A 16,306-nucleotide genomic window follows, 5' to 3' on the forward strand; every position below is an offset into this window, starting at 1 on the left:
CCACGGCCGGCGCGCTGCGGCTGGTGCACCGCACTGATCCGATGGCAGGAGCCAGGTGCTTCTTCCTGGTCTCCCATGGGGTGCAGGGCCCAAGCACTTGGGCCATCCTCCACTGTACTCCCGGGCCACAGCAGAGAGCTGGCCTGGAAGAGGGGCAACCAGGCAAATGTTTCTTAATCTTTCCATTCTCCATTGTCCCTGGCATAATACCTTGTACATGATGAACTGTCAGTATGTATTTCTTGAATTGCATCAGTTTTTCTGAAGTAGACCCTCATTCGGAGCTGTCATCAATCCCTGCAAACTAAAGAAAACATAAACATGAATCAAGGCTGGCCAGGTTTTAAAATGGCCTCCAATGTTAAAGGCTGGGGATGTAAAGAAATATTTAGGGGCTGGTGCTGTTGCATAGTAGGCTAAGCCTCCACCAGCAGCACCAGCATCCCATAAGGGTGCTGGTTCGCGTCCCGGCTGCTCCTTTTCAAATCTAGCTCTCCGCCTATAACCTGGGAAAGAAGTGGGAGATGGCCCATGTGCTTGGGCCTCTGCACCCAAATGGGAGACCCAGAGGAAGCTCCTGGCTGCTGGCTTTAGATCAGCCCAGCTCCGGCCATTGGGGCCATTTGCGGAGTGAACCAAAGAAGACTTTTACTGTCTCTCCCTCTCTCTCTAGCTCTATCTCTCAAGTAAATAAATATTTAGATGAGCCCCTGTTTATGATTTGGGTTAGACACAAAATTGCAAAATATTTAAGTGTTAATAAATATAGCCGACAGGGTGAGGAGAAACCATAGGAAATAAACCTCCAAGTACACTTATTCGTGAGAGCCCAAGTCCCCAGGAAGGAGAGATTCAGCTGATTTTTCCAATCACATTCTCCCTTCCTCCCCACCTCCATCTCCTTGGAATTATTATCTGTGCTCCTCTTAAAAGCTCAGAAGCCTTTTGTATTGAAGCAGCATTCAAAGGACAGTCAAGGGTCACATTTGGAATATTAAAGGGGAGTGGATTACAGATAAAGGCAGGCAGGGAACACCCAAGGTAGAAAAGGAGAGGAAAAGGTCCCTGGAGTGGGAAGGCTACCTGGACTGCTGGGAGGGACAGGAAGCCAGAGCAGAGCCACCCACAGGAAGCACTTCATAGCGCGGAGCCGTCCACAGGAAGCACTTCCATAGCTCCCAGCTGCCCACAGGAAGCACTTCCATATTGCCTTGCTGCAGTTTGCAAGTGGAGGGCAGGAAATTGCATATTAGAGAAATCAATTAAGCCTTTTGAACAGAAGTAGAATGACTCCTTTAGAGAATGTGCAGTCGTGAACCTTGTGGCATTAGAAGCCCAATGCTGTTTTAATTCCACGGAATTTACAGCTCGCTGACAGTTACTTATTTCTTAAAATAATAAAGCTTGAGGATTTATAGAGCAAATTCTTTCTCGAAAGACTTCTGAGTTATTTAGTTCTTAAACATCTAACAGTTTTTTGACCTTTCTTCCATCTTTTATAGATATCGATTCTTGTTTTTGTTTTTCAAACGAAATCAATGGGTATTTAGGGAGGGTTTATTATATGCCAAGCATTGCCTTCTTCTTTGGAGGAGGATACAAAGACAGGTGGGGCTCCGTGTGCGCACGTAGGGGAGAGGGAGGATAAGGGAAGTGACTCTTGAATCCCTTTGGAAATCTGAGGATGGCTGAGGAGCTTCTCAACAATAAAACACACAGAGGTTCACACTTGTGGGAGGGTCACAGAAAGAGCATGGAGCAAGCAGAGAGAAATCTCTTCTTGCTGTTATGCCGCCAACCTGTGCCTAGCACCATTTGTGAATTATTTAATCTGCAAACCTATCCCATGAGACACTGTGCTATCATTATTAGTCCCATTTTCCTCTTAGGGCAGTGGAGGCTTAGAGATGCAGTAAGACTCTTGCCCCAGGCTTCTCTGTGAGGGCAAGGGGATCCCAAGAGCCTGAGGCCAGGCTCTCTGGCCCCAGTGCACAATCCTCGCTGCTGGCACCATGGGACTAAGACGTGGCAGGTCACAGGTGAGGGATGGGTGTGCGGGGTCCCGGGTCCCAGATGAGGCTGGCCGCAGTCAGCCCCCTACGGGCTAAAGCGCTTCAGTGAGTACCTTAGGCCAGGCAGCTTTGCGCTACTTTATCGCCGTGTGTCAGAAAACCCTCTGAGCAAGTTAGCATCATTGTACTGTGAAGAGCACATTCTGTGGTTGTGCGTTGCCCAGCCAGACATCGTGGTGGAACAGAGGGAGACTTGGGTGGGGCCAAGTGTGTGGCCCTGGTTTGTCGTAAGCAATAGTTTGGATCCAGTTCAGGAGATACTGTGGACACAGTCAGCTTTGGAACTGTCAGCAGGGGGCAGAATGGATGTTTCTCTTTATTTATGGAAATCGGAAACTGTAAGGAACTGGATTTTTTTTTTTCTTAAGGAAAAAGCTTTTCTCTTTAACTGTGCATCCTTTGTTATACAGAAAGAAAAGATGGAGTTAATGTGTACACATATTTAAGTATTCATTTAACTATTTTCCTTTAAGAATAAGTGATAGAATAACATCTTATTTCCACTATGCTGTGTGTGTTTGAAGATACAAGCTTCTGAATGGCTTCTGCTAGAATTTTAAGGTACTAGAAAATAAGCTTTTCCCAAGACAGAAATTCGATGTTCCCTTTTTGGAACTCTTAAGCAAGCATACAAACTGTCAAATATAAATTCACTTTACCATGAGTTGTATTCTGATTAAATTCTGATACCTACTTGAAAGTATCAGATCACAAAGAATGTATGAATATAGGGTATGTGTATGCTTTGTCAATTCTGCTGTATAACCCCATTACCAAAAGACCAGATCTAGATGAGCCTGGATTGAACTCTTATTGATGCTTTTTCACAAAGGCAGCAGAAATTGAATTGATGGTGTTATTAGGTTGTCAATACCAGTGTCTCCCTTTCTTCCCAGATAAGTATGTGTGAAGCATCATCCCCACAGTCATTTTAACCTCCTGAGGGCAAAGAAGCTATGGAGGTTCAAGGTGCTGTCCTGGATAGGTGTCCAGCTGTATACAAGATGCTTTGTAGAAAGTCCAGAATGGGCAGACTGTCTGTTAATCTACAGGTTTGTGTTGCTGTTGATGAGTTGTTGTCCTTATTTGCTTGTTTGTATTTAAATACAGCTGCATCAAATGTTTTCATTTTCTCTGGAGTTATCTTCAGAGTATAAGCAGAGTGAAGAGGATGTGGGAATCATGGTTGAGACCTGGAGAGGGATAGAGGCCTTAGGGGAGAGGGAAATTATGCACTTATCTGAGGTTCACCAAAAAAGACAAGACACTCTCCACCTGGGCTCATATGTTCCCTTTTATTGTTGGTAAATGTGAAACCAAACATTTTACTATCATTGCTTTCTTCCAAGATGATTCCAAACATTCACCTTCACCAATGTTTCCCTAGATAAAGTATGGCAGAGCTGGGGCGGGGGTGGGCAGCAAATAGTGTAATTTTCCCAGGGCACCTTCTGAGCAGGGGCTCTTGATCCTATTTCATTCTGTAATGACTTTTTCTGCCTCTAAGACAGTGTTTAACTGCAGGTCATTGCCCAGAAGAGTTGGTTGTGTTGCAGGTGGCCTAAGTGAACATGTATGCAAAACCATTAGGTTCTTGTTGGGAGATAATGATATAAGTGGTTAGAGATAGGAAGGGTTTGCACATTCTTAAAGCTTCTAAGTCTGGTTATGATGAAAACAGACTCTCAGATCAAGAGCTGTCACATATTTAGATACTTATTAAACAGACTCTTATTATCAACCATTCCAATACAGCTTGCTTAAGCTGTTTGGTAAGCTTGAAGTTGTAGAACTTTGTCATTTTAGGTGAATCTTTAACCTTTTGCCTGGAAGATCGACTAAGGAAGATAAGGGAAAGTTCTAGAAGCAAGATCGGTTTCTCTAACAGTTCATACCAGGCAACTAATATTCTCAGACCCAAAGGCTGGGCGTGAAACAGTTTGCAAATCAAATTAGTCCCCATGCATATACACAACAAGACTTGCTAGATCCTCAGTACTCTTTAATTTTATGCAAGGGTAGAGAATATCTCTAAAATATCTTAACCAGTACAATTATATTGAATACGACTAATTTAACCAATAGGAACTCATTTGTAACCTCCATTAATGCTGATCAACATAGCTTTAAGTCTACCCAAATTCAAATAAGTTGTAACAAACAGCAAAATGCAGAGTGAATGAATGGTGAACAATGAATAGAGGCGAGATAGCCACACAGTTTGTGATAGCTAAACTTGGAATATGATCTTTTTTATTAAATTTTTGATCATAAATATTGATTAAGGCAATTGAACCAAGAATGAAACTTGGGTGTGGACAATTTTTTTTTCTGGAAAAGGAAAGATAGTAAATATTTTAGGCTTTTCCCAGCAAACTTTTAAAAGGATCTGTTGCTGAACATGTGGCTCTTTCTCTCCATCTCCTGATCTCTGTCTCTTGATCTTTCTCTCTTATGCTCTTCCTCTCCCTCTCTTCCTTCTTTGCCCCTTCCCTCCAGTCTATTGCGTTTCCTCCAATAAACCCTTTCCCTTAAAAAATTTTTTTTAGGCTTTGCAAGCCATAAGGCAAAATGCAGCCTACCTATTTAGAAGGGACATAATCTTGGGGAAGGCAGCTCTATTCAGCTCAGGGCAATTTGGGGAGAGAATTCAGTTGTGAGCAGTTGGGGACTGACATTCTTGGCTTCGGGGAAAGAGAGTGACTGGGTCTTAAAAGGATCCGGGTAGAGCACCCCAGCATGCACTGTGGTATACATATGTGTCTTCTACAATGTAATGGTTTAGTGACTCCTGCTTCAAACTGAAGGTATGGAGAAAAAAGTAACCCACAGTCGGTTGGATATCTTAATGAGGAAGCAGTATTATAGAAAGTCGTCAGTCTGTATAATACTCTGTCTTTCAAAATATATTCATATGTGTTATCTGTACATTATCTGACTGAGCCTCACAATTTTCCCCAGGAGATAGAGAAAACCATGTTGATGGGGAACCAAGATGGAAGGGGTGACAATTCATGTTTAGTCCTGTATAGGATTAGTGCTGAATAAGGGACTGTGAAGTCCTTTGTAGTCTCTTCAATCTTCTCACTTTATAAACCCAGCATTTGTTTAAAAAAATTTTTTATAGATTTATTTATTTACTTGAGTGGCATAGTTAGAGAAGGAGAGACAGAGAGAGGTCTTCCACCCACTGGTTCACTCCTGAAATGGCCACAACTCCTAGAGCTGGGCCGATCGGAAGCCAGGAGCTTCTTCTGGGTCTCCCATGCAAGTGCAGGGGCCTGAGCCCTTGGGCCATTCTCTACTGCTTTCCCAGGCCATTAGCCAGGAGCTAGATCAAAAGTGAAGCAACCAGGACTTGAACTGGTACCCATATGAGAAGCCCGGTACCACATGCGGATGCTTAACCTACCACACCATAGTGCCGGCTCCTTGTTTCAAATTTTGAATGCTGGGTTTGGGCATTTGGCAAAGTCATGAATTTGCCACTTTGAACACCTGTCCCCATATTGGAGTGCCTGTGTTGGATTCCCAGCTCTTCTACCCATTCCAGTTTCCTGGTGGTGAGCACTCTGGGAGGCAGCAAGTGATGGCTCAAGTAATTGGGTCCTTGTCAACCATATGGGAGAGTTGGATCAAGTTCAGTCTCCTAGCTTCAGCTTGTCCCTATTCTGGCTGTTGTGGGCATTTGGAAAGTGAACCATCAAATAGGAGATCTCTCTTGATTTGTCTCTGTCAAATAAAACAAAATTTTAATGCCCTGCTTGATTATCACAGGATACAAATTTACTTATTTTGGGATACAGTGTAGCTCCAGCCATTGCAGCCAGCTGGAGAGTGAACCAGCAGATGAAAAACCTCTCTCTCTCTCTCTCTCTCTCTCTCTCTCTCTCTCTCTCTGTGCCTCTCTTCTCTCAATGTAACTCTGACTTTGAAATAAATAAATAAATAAATATTTAAATAGAATTTCTACTACACTACGTTTAAGTGATATGGGGGAAGAGACAGCTGCTGGGAATATGGGATTGAGGAAGAAAGTACAGGTTGGGATCAGCACTTTGCTGTGAAAATCTACTTTGGGACAACCAAGGATATATATTAAAGGTCCTTAAAAAGTTCATAGAAAATACGTAGTCTGAAAATTATGCATGGATTTGAATTTTTTTTTTACCAAAGCATCTTTTAACTCAACTTTCCATGAACTTTTTGAAGTATGTTTATAAAACTTTGTAAGTTCATTACAATGTGACCTTCTATTTGTTGACTATTTGCTACAAATGTAGGACTTTCTGCTTTTTCCAAAACAACTCTTGTTTTTGGTCCAAAAGTAGCATTAAAGATAAACTAATTGGGTGAATTTATGGTATTTTAGTGTCCTTTGATCTTCCTAAATGTTCAAGATTTTAAGCACTAACTATGAGGAAAATTTAAAAAGTTGAATTGAAATTAAAATTAAAATTAAATTAAATTTAAAAAATTGAAATTAAAAGCCAAGTTTATTTTGATACAAAACATTTTGAAATGCATGCATATGAACAATCTTCAAAATTGCATTGAAAATATGTAGTATGAAAGAACTGTGTGAAATTAAAATCTTTTCAGCAAAATAAACTTGTTTTAGTTCCATTTTCCATAGACTTTTTGAAGTATCTTTATATACTTATATTAACAGAACAAAAAGTACAAGATTAATATAGTCTTGTTTTAAAATATTAAATAAAATGTCTTTCTAAAAGCTTTTCAAAAGCTATTTATAGAAACAATAAATATTGAATGATGAAACAGTATACAAAATTTTTATAACTTTTTGGAAAACATTCTGTGAATTAAATATATTGAACTAAATACTCACTACTTGGTACTTGGTAAAAGAAAGAACTGTGCCTTTCTTCATGGCTAAGACCATACACTTCACACTTAAAATTATCTTTTCCCCAAACCCACTGAGGTCTACTTTCTTGTAAATTATTTGTTATTTTGATTTTTACCACTTCTCAGTTTGAGAAACTGGACACAAAATATGATACTGGATGTACATGTTAAATGAGTGGTAGATCATTTGCTTCTACCTTTCAATAAAATTAAAATGTGGCATTTTAAGAGGGGGATGGTCCAAAACATTCTTTCTTTAAAATACAATTTTTCTATGGAGTTCTAGAAATAGATTCGTTGTGGATAACTTGACCATTCTCTGAGACTTCACAACCAAATGAGCTATTGCCTTGGATTTTTGAAGCCTGCCTATCTTGTTTACATTTTCCTCAAAGTCACTCTGCTGGTGTATTCCATTGTTGGTTTGTGTGTACATAAAAATATGCTGGACCTAGTTCAAGCTCAGTTTCAAGGCTGTTGGGTATTTTCATGGCGTGGCTGCCGCTAGACATGGATGCTTTGCTAAGTTAATGATCTTGCTATCTTTAGTTTTTCTGATTATAAAATGAGAATGATTATGCTTATAAAAACTCTATTGGTTAAATTATTGAAGGCTGTGAGCTGAATTATATCTTTGTTTTAAATCTGGTATTATTTTTAGCACCCTAATAAAAGCCCAAGTAGAATGCTCCTTTTTAATACACTGCCCTATATCTACTCTTCAAATAAAGGTTACACAAGAGAAATACCTTGGGACATCTCTATTTAAAATTATTTTAAAGATATCAGAAACAAATGAGAGTACACATGGTTAGTGCACACTAAGCCCTATACAATTGGATACTATCTGCACATAAATGAACTTCAAGGAATGTTAATTAAGTAAGTTAGAATGTGACAAGTACTAGGCAGACACATACTTAAAGGAGTCTTTTAGTCTAACATTATAGAATCATACTTTAATTTTGTATTTAAATCGTACTTTAATCATACTTTATACTTTAATTTACTGGTAATTTAAGCTGACATACTCTAGATCTATTAGATAATACTATAATAAGGGATATAAGGAAAAGCCCTCCTACGATTAGATTATTTGGGGAGATGCTGGTTTAATTAGTTAGATTGTTTTTAATAGTTTATCTTGCTGTATTTTCACATGGGTATGACTGCAGAACTCTTTCATTGAACAGCTTCTGGGACATGTGTTTTGTGAAGTGCACATTGGAAAATATTATTTTAGTCTTACATTTTCATTTTCTAGATGAGAAAACTGAGGTAGCTAGCTGCTTTTATCTAAGAGTGAGACTGAACTCAAGATACAGATATTGGACACTATTTGATACTCCTTTTTTTTTTTTTTTCAAGATTTTATTTATTTGAGAGTTAGAGTTTCAGACAGCGGGAAAAACAGAGAGAAAGGTCTTCCATCCGCTGGTTCACTCCCCAAATGACTGCAAAAGCCAGAGATGAGCTGATCCAGAGCCAGGAGCTTTTTTGGGGTCTCCCACATGGGTACAGGGGCCCAAGCACTTGTGCCATCTTCTATTGCATTCCCAGGCCATAGCAGAGAGCTGGATTGGAAGAAGAGCAGCCAGGACACAATCCGGTGCCCATTTGGGAAACCGGCGCTACAGTTGGAGGCTCAGCCTACTATGCCACAGCACCAGCCCTGATCTTCTTCTGTTGACACCATATTGCCCCATAGATTGCAGCCCAGTAGTGCAAGCTAGAGCGGTGTTTTGTACCTTGATTCTGTGGAGAAGATACTGCCACACATCATGCTCTGGAAATCGGTTATCCAGGTGCTAACACCCTTCATTAGCACACTGGCTCTGTTGCCCTTAACCTGAGATTTTTGGATACCTCCTGAATGACTAAGTCTCTAAGTCTTGGCTTTTTCATTGAGCACCTACTGTGCAGTCTAACATGATAGCAATCTTTGGAGATGAATGGATTAAGGTAGAAAGTGCGGCTTTACCACTTAGGTGTGTGTCTTTGGGGTAAGTCACTTTGCTTCTCTGAGTCTCAGTCCCTTATCCATAAGATGAAGTTAATATCCTGTATGGTTTGGGTAACGTTAGATATCTGAAGAGTCTGTCTAGAAAATTCACCCAATAAATGGGGCCTATTTGTATTTTGTAACAGTCCCTGTAATAGATAAATAATTACATTGTAGTTCAGATCTTTGTCATAGTCTGTTCCTCATGGGACACGCTGAACATTTTGGTCGAGATTTTGCTAGTAGAAGCGGTTTTTCTGGTTCTCCCTTTTTCACTCTTTCTTGGGTTTCCCACGGCCTTTGTGAGTGTCCTGCACTGGCATGTGCCATGTTCTGATACTGGACACATTGGACACTGCTCTACATTCCATCAGTGACTTCCTTCTTCTACTAGGGTTGAGAAGCCAGGTGCCAAGACTGTTCAACTTCTTCGGCCGTGGTACTAACAACTCTAGGTTTTCAAGAACAAAGTCTTACCAGCTCACTTTTTCGAGCTGCACCAGCTGTTTGTGTTCCTGGTTGCTGCTGCGAGATGCTTATACAGAGTGAAGTCGCAACTCTTAAATTTCTGCAAGTACCTATGCAGGTTCACGTTGGAAAATCCTTTCTTCAAGCCAGCAGAAAGGATTTCACAAACTGCCATAGCACTTGGCAGTGAGAGAGCCACTTGGAAGCCGAGTGCTACTAGAGAGAGGCAGTCCCCCACCACTTACGAGACTGTACTCAGTGGTGACTGCTTGTGACACATTTTCAAATGGATCCCCCAGTGGCCGCAGCTGTGATTAAAAGCTGTCTGCTCTCTGCCTCACTGGGGGTTTGCTGTTTAACCATGTCATGCACATATATACGTGCACTACAGCTACAGCGTGGAAAACGTAAACTCTTTTGTAGGATGAAAGATCAGATGAGTACCCGAACGACAAACTCTTGCGTTTTCTGAGCAACTGAAAGGCACTAGTTGGGAACCTAGCCAGGTAGGAGGTACATAAAAGTAATTGAAGGAAGAAGAGCTAATGGTCAGTGAATATATGCCATCTGCCAATACATGCTTTGCACACAGCAGCAACACTGAACATCTTAAAGATTTAAGTGCACTTGAACTTAGCAGCTGCATTTCAGCTCCTCGGTGTGATTTGGCATTCAGTTTGACCCCTCACAAAGAAGGCAAAAGCACAGTTTGTTGTAAGTCTACCCACATAAGAGTGCCATTCTCACACGGGTTGACTATTAACATTACCTTGAAAATGCTCAAGTGAGCAGCTCAGCCACAGACACAGGGTGCTCCAAAGGCACAAGTCATCCCCCTTCCTTTAGATGAGAGAGACCGAGTGAGTATTTAACCTATTGTAAAGAGAGCCTATTAGAATTTAAACCTGGGCTTTTTACACCACGTGACAGGTGTATGGGGATACTTCAAAAAGTTTGTGGACAAATGGAATTCAAAGGGAAGTTTATTTTGGTGCAATTTTTTTTGAGACCCATGCATAGTTTTTTAATATGCATTGCCCATGAACTTTTTAAGAGCCCTTCCACTTAAGAATTCCATGAGGTGAAGCAGTGTTTTTCCCTTCCTACCCACTCCCACACAACTGAATTGGGAGAATTCAAGCACGCATTTTTTCTGGATATACAGGACGGAAATTTGTGTGCGTTTAGAGAATTGTGTGTGTCCTTTCTCCCCTGCCTGCCTTTTCCCCTACCCTCAAGTTTCAAGCACTCTAAAACCGGGTGATCAAACCCAGTAAATGAAATGCTCATCTGTCACCAGCAAATTGAGGCTGCCAATACGGTGAATCGACCACATTGATGACATTGATTATATTTCAAATATTTACAATATGGTGAGACAAGCCTAATTTATTTTCTAAAGAGTTCAAGGTAGGTATCACCATTTCAGAAGGGGGAAACAATGGAGAAATGTTTGTGGTTGCTATCTGCAATAATCTGATGTTGACAGAGAGTAGTATTTTATTTAGTAATTAACAGTGTAAAGGGGAGAGGAGCTGTCATGTTGGTTCTTAAGCTGGGGAATGTGATGAAAGATGATATCTACGATCTCATCCTTTCCACTTGTTTAGGATTGTCAGGATGAGAAATGTCAGCATTATGAAAGCCCGGCTCTGCTCTTGATATGATAAAACCCTTCAAAAGCCAGTCTTTCTCTCTCCCTCGTCCCCCTCCTTTCTGGATCTCTCTCTGCTCTTGCTTTTTTATTTATCCTGTTTTGTTAGATGGCAGAAATATAATTCTTTTCTTTCTTCCTATTATAAGCCACCATTTTTGTTTTATTATATGTTTCACAACCCCTAATGCCCCACTGAAAATTACCTTGTTAAATGACAGTGTTTCAAAGCCATGAATCCTTTCCACCATTCCCTCAGAGGTTTGAAACAGTCAACAGACTGTAAAGAATAAATAATAAAAAAGTATTGATTATTTTGATGACTGTGAGATTCAATTAAGTATTAATTTTGCCCTCCAGTGGACCTATCAAGGTATTCAAAAGGGAGGATTCGGCTCAGCTAAATGCGTGCTGAGTGCTTCAGCCTTAAATAGGGAGAAAATGTGTTTACCTACAGTATTTGAAGAAAAGTGCATTGATGCACAGAGTCCAATATTTAAGTGCTGTGCAAATTAAGGCCTGGCGACAGTGACATTGTTTTCAGTGGTATGAGTATTGACTAAAGAAGTGCATTTGATGACAGCTTAAACTATTTGTATTGATTAACATTTTCATAGATTATCATGTGTCATATCAAATTCACTTTTCAGGCATGAATACATTAAAAAAAAAAAAAACCCACAGCAGACCACAACCAATGTAATGATGGGATGGGGCATGTCGCCCCACCTGCTCCTGTGCTGGTCACCTGTTTCCTGCTCAGGAACCATTTAGCCATGAACATGGCAATAAATACCTCCCAGATCACGCAAAAGGGGCACTTCTTGCTTTTTTCCTCCTGCCTCGTACTTGAACCAAAACAGTATTATGCATCTTAGTTTGCAAATGGAATAAAAAGGCTATACTTGGAAAAATAATTCTGATCCTAACACGCCCTCCTAAATGAGCTGAAGATAAAGCAGATCTAAATTATTGGGGGAAAAGTTTGCCTTTTTTTTTTTTTTTCTGGAGGTGGTTTTTGTTTTTCCTTTAATGCTCGGGGCGTATGATGCTCTAGGTATCTGAATTATTGAACACAGTTTGTAAGTATTTTCCTGATTCCTTTCTATAAAGATTTAAAGCCAATTTTTATCTATTTTGTTGTGTACTATTTTCTTTAAAATGTTCGTTTGATTTGGGGTTAGCCTGGGTCCTGGTCCCCATTGTGGAGCCGGAGAAGTCAGTTTCTAAGGGAGCTGAGAGAATTTACATAAGAAATATCTGTTCTTCCATGGAAAGCGTCTTGAGGTCTCTTTTCTCTGCTCTTGGGATCAGGTTTAATTGCTTCTCCCCCAGGGAGACCGCTTCTGAAATTAGCCGGCGGTTCCTCCATAGGGTGCTCCTGCCTTTTCAGTAGGTTGCTCAAGTACAAGCCTAGCACTTTCTTTTTTCTTCCCGCACTAAAGACAGAACAAGGTGTAAAAACACTCGCACAAAAGCACACCCCACAATTAAAGCTGTGTTGCTTAGGTGGCTTTCAAAGAAGTTTTTTTTTTTTTTTCTTCCGCCCTCCGAAGCCTCCTGCATCTCTCACATGCTAGTTGCGCTTTAATAGGGTGGGGAGTAATGGAGAAGTCATCGGATCTGTAATAGCTCTTCACTTGACTGCAGCCAGCAATAACAGCGGGAGCAGCCAGAGATAAGAGAGGGAGAGAGGGAGAGAGAGAGAGAGGGAAAAAGAGAGAGAGAGTGAGAGAGTGTGTGTGTGTGTAAGAGAGGGAGAAGAGAGAGGGCGAGGGAGAGAGAGGACACGCACCCTAAAGCTGCCACTTTGCTTTCCTCCCCTTCACTCTTTCCCCATCCTAGGATCCAATGATAGCTGGACAAGTCAGTAAGCCCTCGCTGTCAGTGCGCAGTGAAATGAATGCGGAGTTGAGAGGTGAGGACAAGGCTGCTACTTCAGACAGCGAGCTGAATGAGCCCCTGCTTGCGCCTGTGGAATCAAATGACGGCGAGGACACTCCCAGCAAGCTCTTGGGTAAGTCTGTCTAGGTATTTCATTTCAGTCCTCCCATGTTGTCCGGAAGAGCAATCCAATCCGCCCCCCCACCCCTCCCTCCTTCCCCCGCGCCGTTGTTCATTCCGTTTTCTTGTACGGACTAAAGAGGAGCTTCAGTCTTGGAGGTGCTAAGCCGCAAAAGCCGCTTCCAGCTGGCTGGGAGGGTGTCCTCCAAACTTTGAGCAACAAGGAACTTCCTCGCTGCCCATTTTAACTTGTCAAAGCTTGTGGGCGTCCCCGGGGCTGGGGATTGTTTCCCAAAAGAAAATGGTAATAATAATCAGGAAATCAGTTCCATTGTGAGAATTGGTTAACATTTATTGAATACATATCGACTCAGTTTCGGGTTGCTTCGCAGCCTTTTGTGAAGGGGAAGGAGAGTGAGAAGTTATTATCTGTAGTCAAAGGACGGGAGAGGAGAGCTGCAAAATATCAATACAAGTCGCGCTGCGCCAGGTAAACAAAGGTGCCGACGAGAATTGCTCCCAGAAATAACGTTTTGTCATCACGATCAGGGTGAATCCGTTTTTCTCTTAAAAGGGTGATGAGGACGCAAGCTAGGTCCTGGGCAGCCCTCACCTAGACCCTGTTCCATTTGATGTTGTGTTTAGAGCCTCATGCTAAAGGTGGAGGCAGCCCAGGACCTTTCAGGAATCCTCGTTTCGTACACAAAACAAGAACAAGCAGCGTGCCACTCTAGCAGAGACATCTGTCATTCAAACAGATGACACTCTGTAAGCCAACTCAAACAACTGTGATCTCTAATCAGAAAGGGGAGAGGGTGTGGAGGCGCGAGCCTGAGTGATAGATGTTGATGGATGTCTCTGCTGGAGAGCACTTTGTGGTTCAGAGTGACATTAGTTTTCTAGAACAATCGCTCCTGAAACACTTGCTTTTAATTATTTTCAAGTGTGTGTACACACACACACATACTAACCTGATCTGTGTGTATATCAAGCAGAGCACTCTTTGGTCCCAGGAGGATAAAAACAGTCATGTTCATGAACTCCAAAACATCCCTTGCGTAGACCACTTTGTTAAAGTCTTTAATTCAGTTTGAAAAATAGGCTGTTGGTTTGTTTTCTTAACCTGCGGAGAGAAAGCTGCCTTGGCAGTGTGGCAGCTCTGGGCCAGCTTCAGAAGAGAGACTTTTCTCTAATTTTATTGGCAACTTTGGTCAAATATTGGAGGGTGGTGCAGAGAAACTTGGCTTTGCTGATTTTTCTGTTGGTAAAATACTGTAACAGACTTAAGGGTATAATAGCTTCCAGTTTCAAGAAATACCGATATTCATTGAAAAGTAATTTCACCTCTTACATAAGATTTTCAAACCTAGGCTTTAGAATTTGTACTGTAAAGAAGTTGTGTGTTTTTTTTTTTTTTTTGCCTAAGTTTTTATCCATATAGGGAGAGTTAGTTCCTAACACAGTCATTTCATTTTAGGGGGTTAGTGAGAGAAGTTGGATGAAATTATGAATTGCAGTAAGGCTAAAGCCATGTTCTACTCTGATATTGAGTACACTAAGGAAGGACTTTGACTTTTAAAAGTAATCAACTGTGAGTTCAGCATAGCTGCAGATAATAAATTATTTGTTCCTAAACTTTGTATTTTTTAATAAGTGAATGTCACATAGACTTTGACCAGAGAGCTCCAACTTGTTGGCTTTCAACTGACAAAAACTGATTAATTCAGCTTCTTAACACAAATTTAGATTTCTCAGTGTTGGAAATTGTGATGGATTTGTTATGTTACCTCTTAGTGACTTACATGTGTAGAGAAATAAGCTCCAAATGATTCTGAGAGTCGGAGATTTGAATTAGTTCATTGAAAATAGATTTTGGGCAGAATCTTTATAGGTTACCATTTATTAAGGAATAACCCTTTAATTTGGAAATCATAGTGGGGTTTAGAAGGTACTAGCTTTCATTTTGATTTTCACAACTTCTGAATTTTTGAGGGGGGAACCCAAGAAAATATACATTCTTATTTTATATCCCTTTTGTATATCCTACTTTTTGCCTTTGATCTCTAAAATATTCAAAGCAGTGATCGTTCCCAGTTAGGTAAAGAGGAAATCAACACATGAACCACTTTTAAAAACTTGTTGAAAAAATTAGAAGTGATGTGAAGCACCCCAAGATTTTTGCATGATTTCCTCAGCCATTGGCTCTGTTACGCTTTCACTTTTTAATATGAGAACTCAGCCTTAGAAATTCTTGTTTATGTAACTTGACTAAAACTTTCTGGAATAATTGTCTCCCAGAATGTTCAGCAACTCTGGGGACACAATTTAAGGGACCATTATCTTCCTTGACATGTATACGTTCAAGTCTTGCTTTCTCATCTTCAAATGTAGAACAGATTAGACTCCACTTGATAATGAAGAATTGCATTCTTTCTGAATCATTGAGAGCATCCATGTTTTCCTTTAAACAGTGATTGTCTAAGGTTCTCTACCTCTTTCTGGCACAATCATTCTTACAGCTTATAAATCGTATTATTGAAAACTGTGCTTCTTTAACGACATGGGAGGATGAAGACAGATCATGTGCAGCTTGATCTGTTTAGATTCGTGGAGAGACAGTACCCAACAAAAGACGACGAACTCTGTCTTTTATTGTACCTGGAATTTCAGTATAAATGGATTTCTTTGATGCCTAGTTCCCCATCTGTGTCTTGTTCAAATTAGCAGTCTGGAGGACAAGTCTGTTTCTCTCACAGTATGGTACCTTCAGCCCAAAACTGCAGGAGAAAGGCTAATACTGATGCCCTCTATGGATAAACAAAGGGAATTCCAGGGACCATTGGGCTTTTTATGCCTCTCCTTAAATTGCACCTCTGCACTTAACAGCATCCAAAGGGAAACATACTGTGCAGAATGTGTCAGTGCTTGGAGCAGCTCGAGCACCCGAAAGAGAACAGTGAAGCCTCATGCCAGGCTAAGTAGAAAGTTCAGAAAAGGGCCCTTGTGTTTCATAAAGTAATTACACAGGAGGTAATGTTTTGCTTAACTTGAGCCATGGAAATGAAAGTACACTTAGGAGAGATGAACCCACGTTTCATTGAGAGACACGCGGTTAGGTAGTTCTGTGATGTCATTAAGTTGTGCATATTTATCCTTGTATAGCCTGTAGAGTAAGTATCTCCTCTTCCAGTTCTTGCTTTAGTATTATGCTAAGTCTGAGCCCTAAGAAACCTT

At 40.8% G+C, this 16,306-nt stretch overlaps 1 protein-coding gene across 2 annotated transcripts in view; it reads left to right on the top strand.

Annotated features, from left to right (window-relative positions):
- Positions 1–16,306, top strand: part of POU6F2 (POU class 6 homeobox 2) — a 498,475-nt gene that overhangs the window by 79,965 nt on the left and 402,204 nt on the right. For both annotated transcript variants that reach the window (XM_051852905.2, XM_051852903.2), the window contains exon 2: positions 12,914–13,085. In XM_051852905.2, coding sequence (XP_051708865.2) covers positions 12,914–13,085 — 172 coding nt within the window. The remainder of the gene's footprint in view (positions 1–12,913; positions 13,086–16,306) is intronic.

The sequence above is a fragment of the Oryctolagus cuniculus genome, chromosome 16 (assembly GCF_964237555.1).
Source record: "Oryctolagus cuniculus chromosome 16, mOryCun1.1, whole genome shotgun sequence".
In the NCBI taxonomy this organism is placed as follows: Eukaryota; Metazoa; Chordata; class Mammalia; order Lagomorpha; family Leporidae; genus Oryctolagus; species Oryctolagus cuniculus.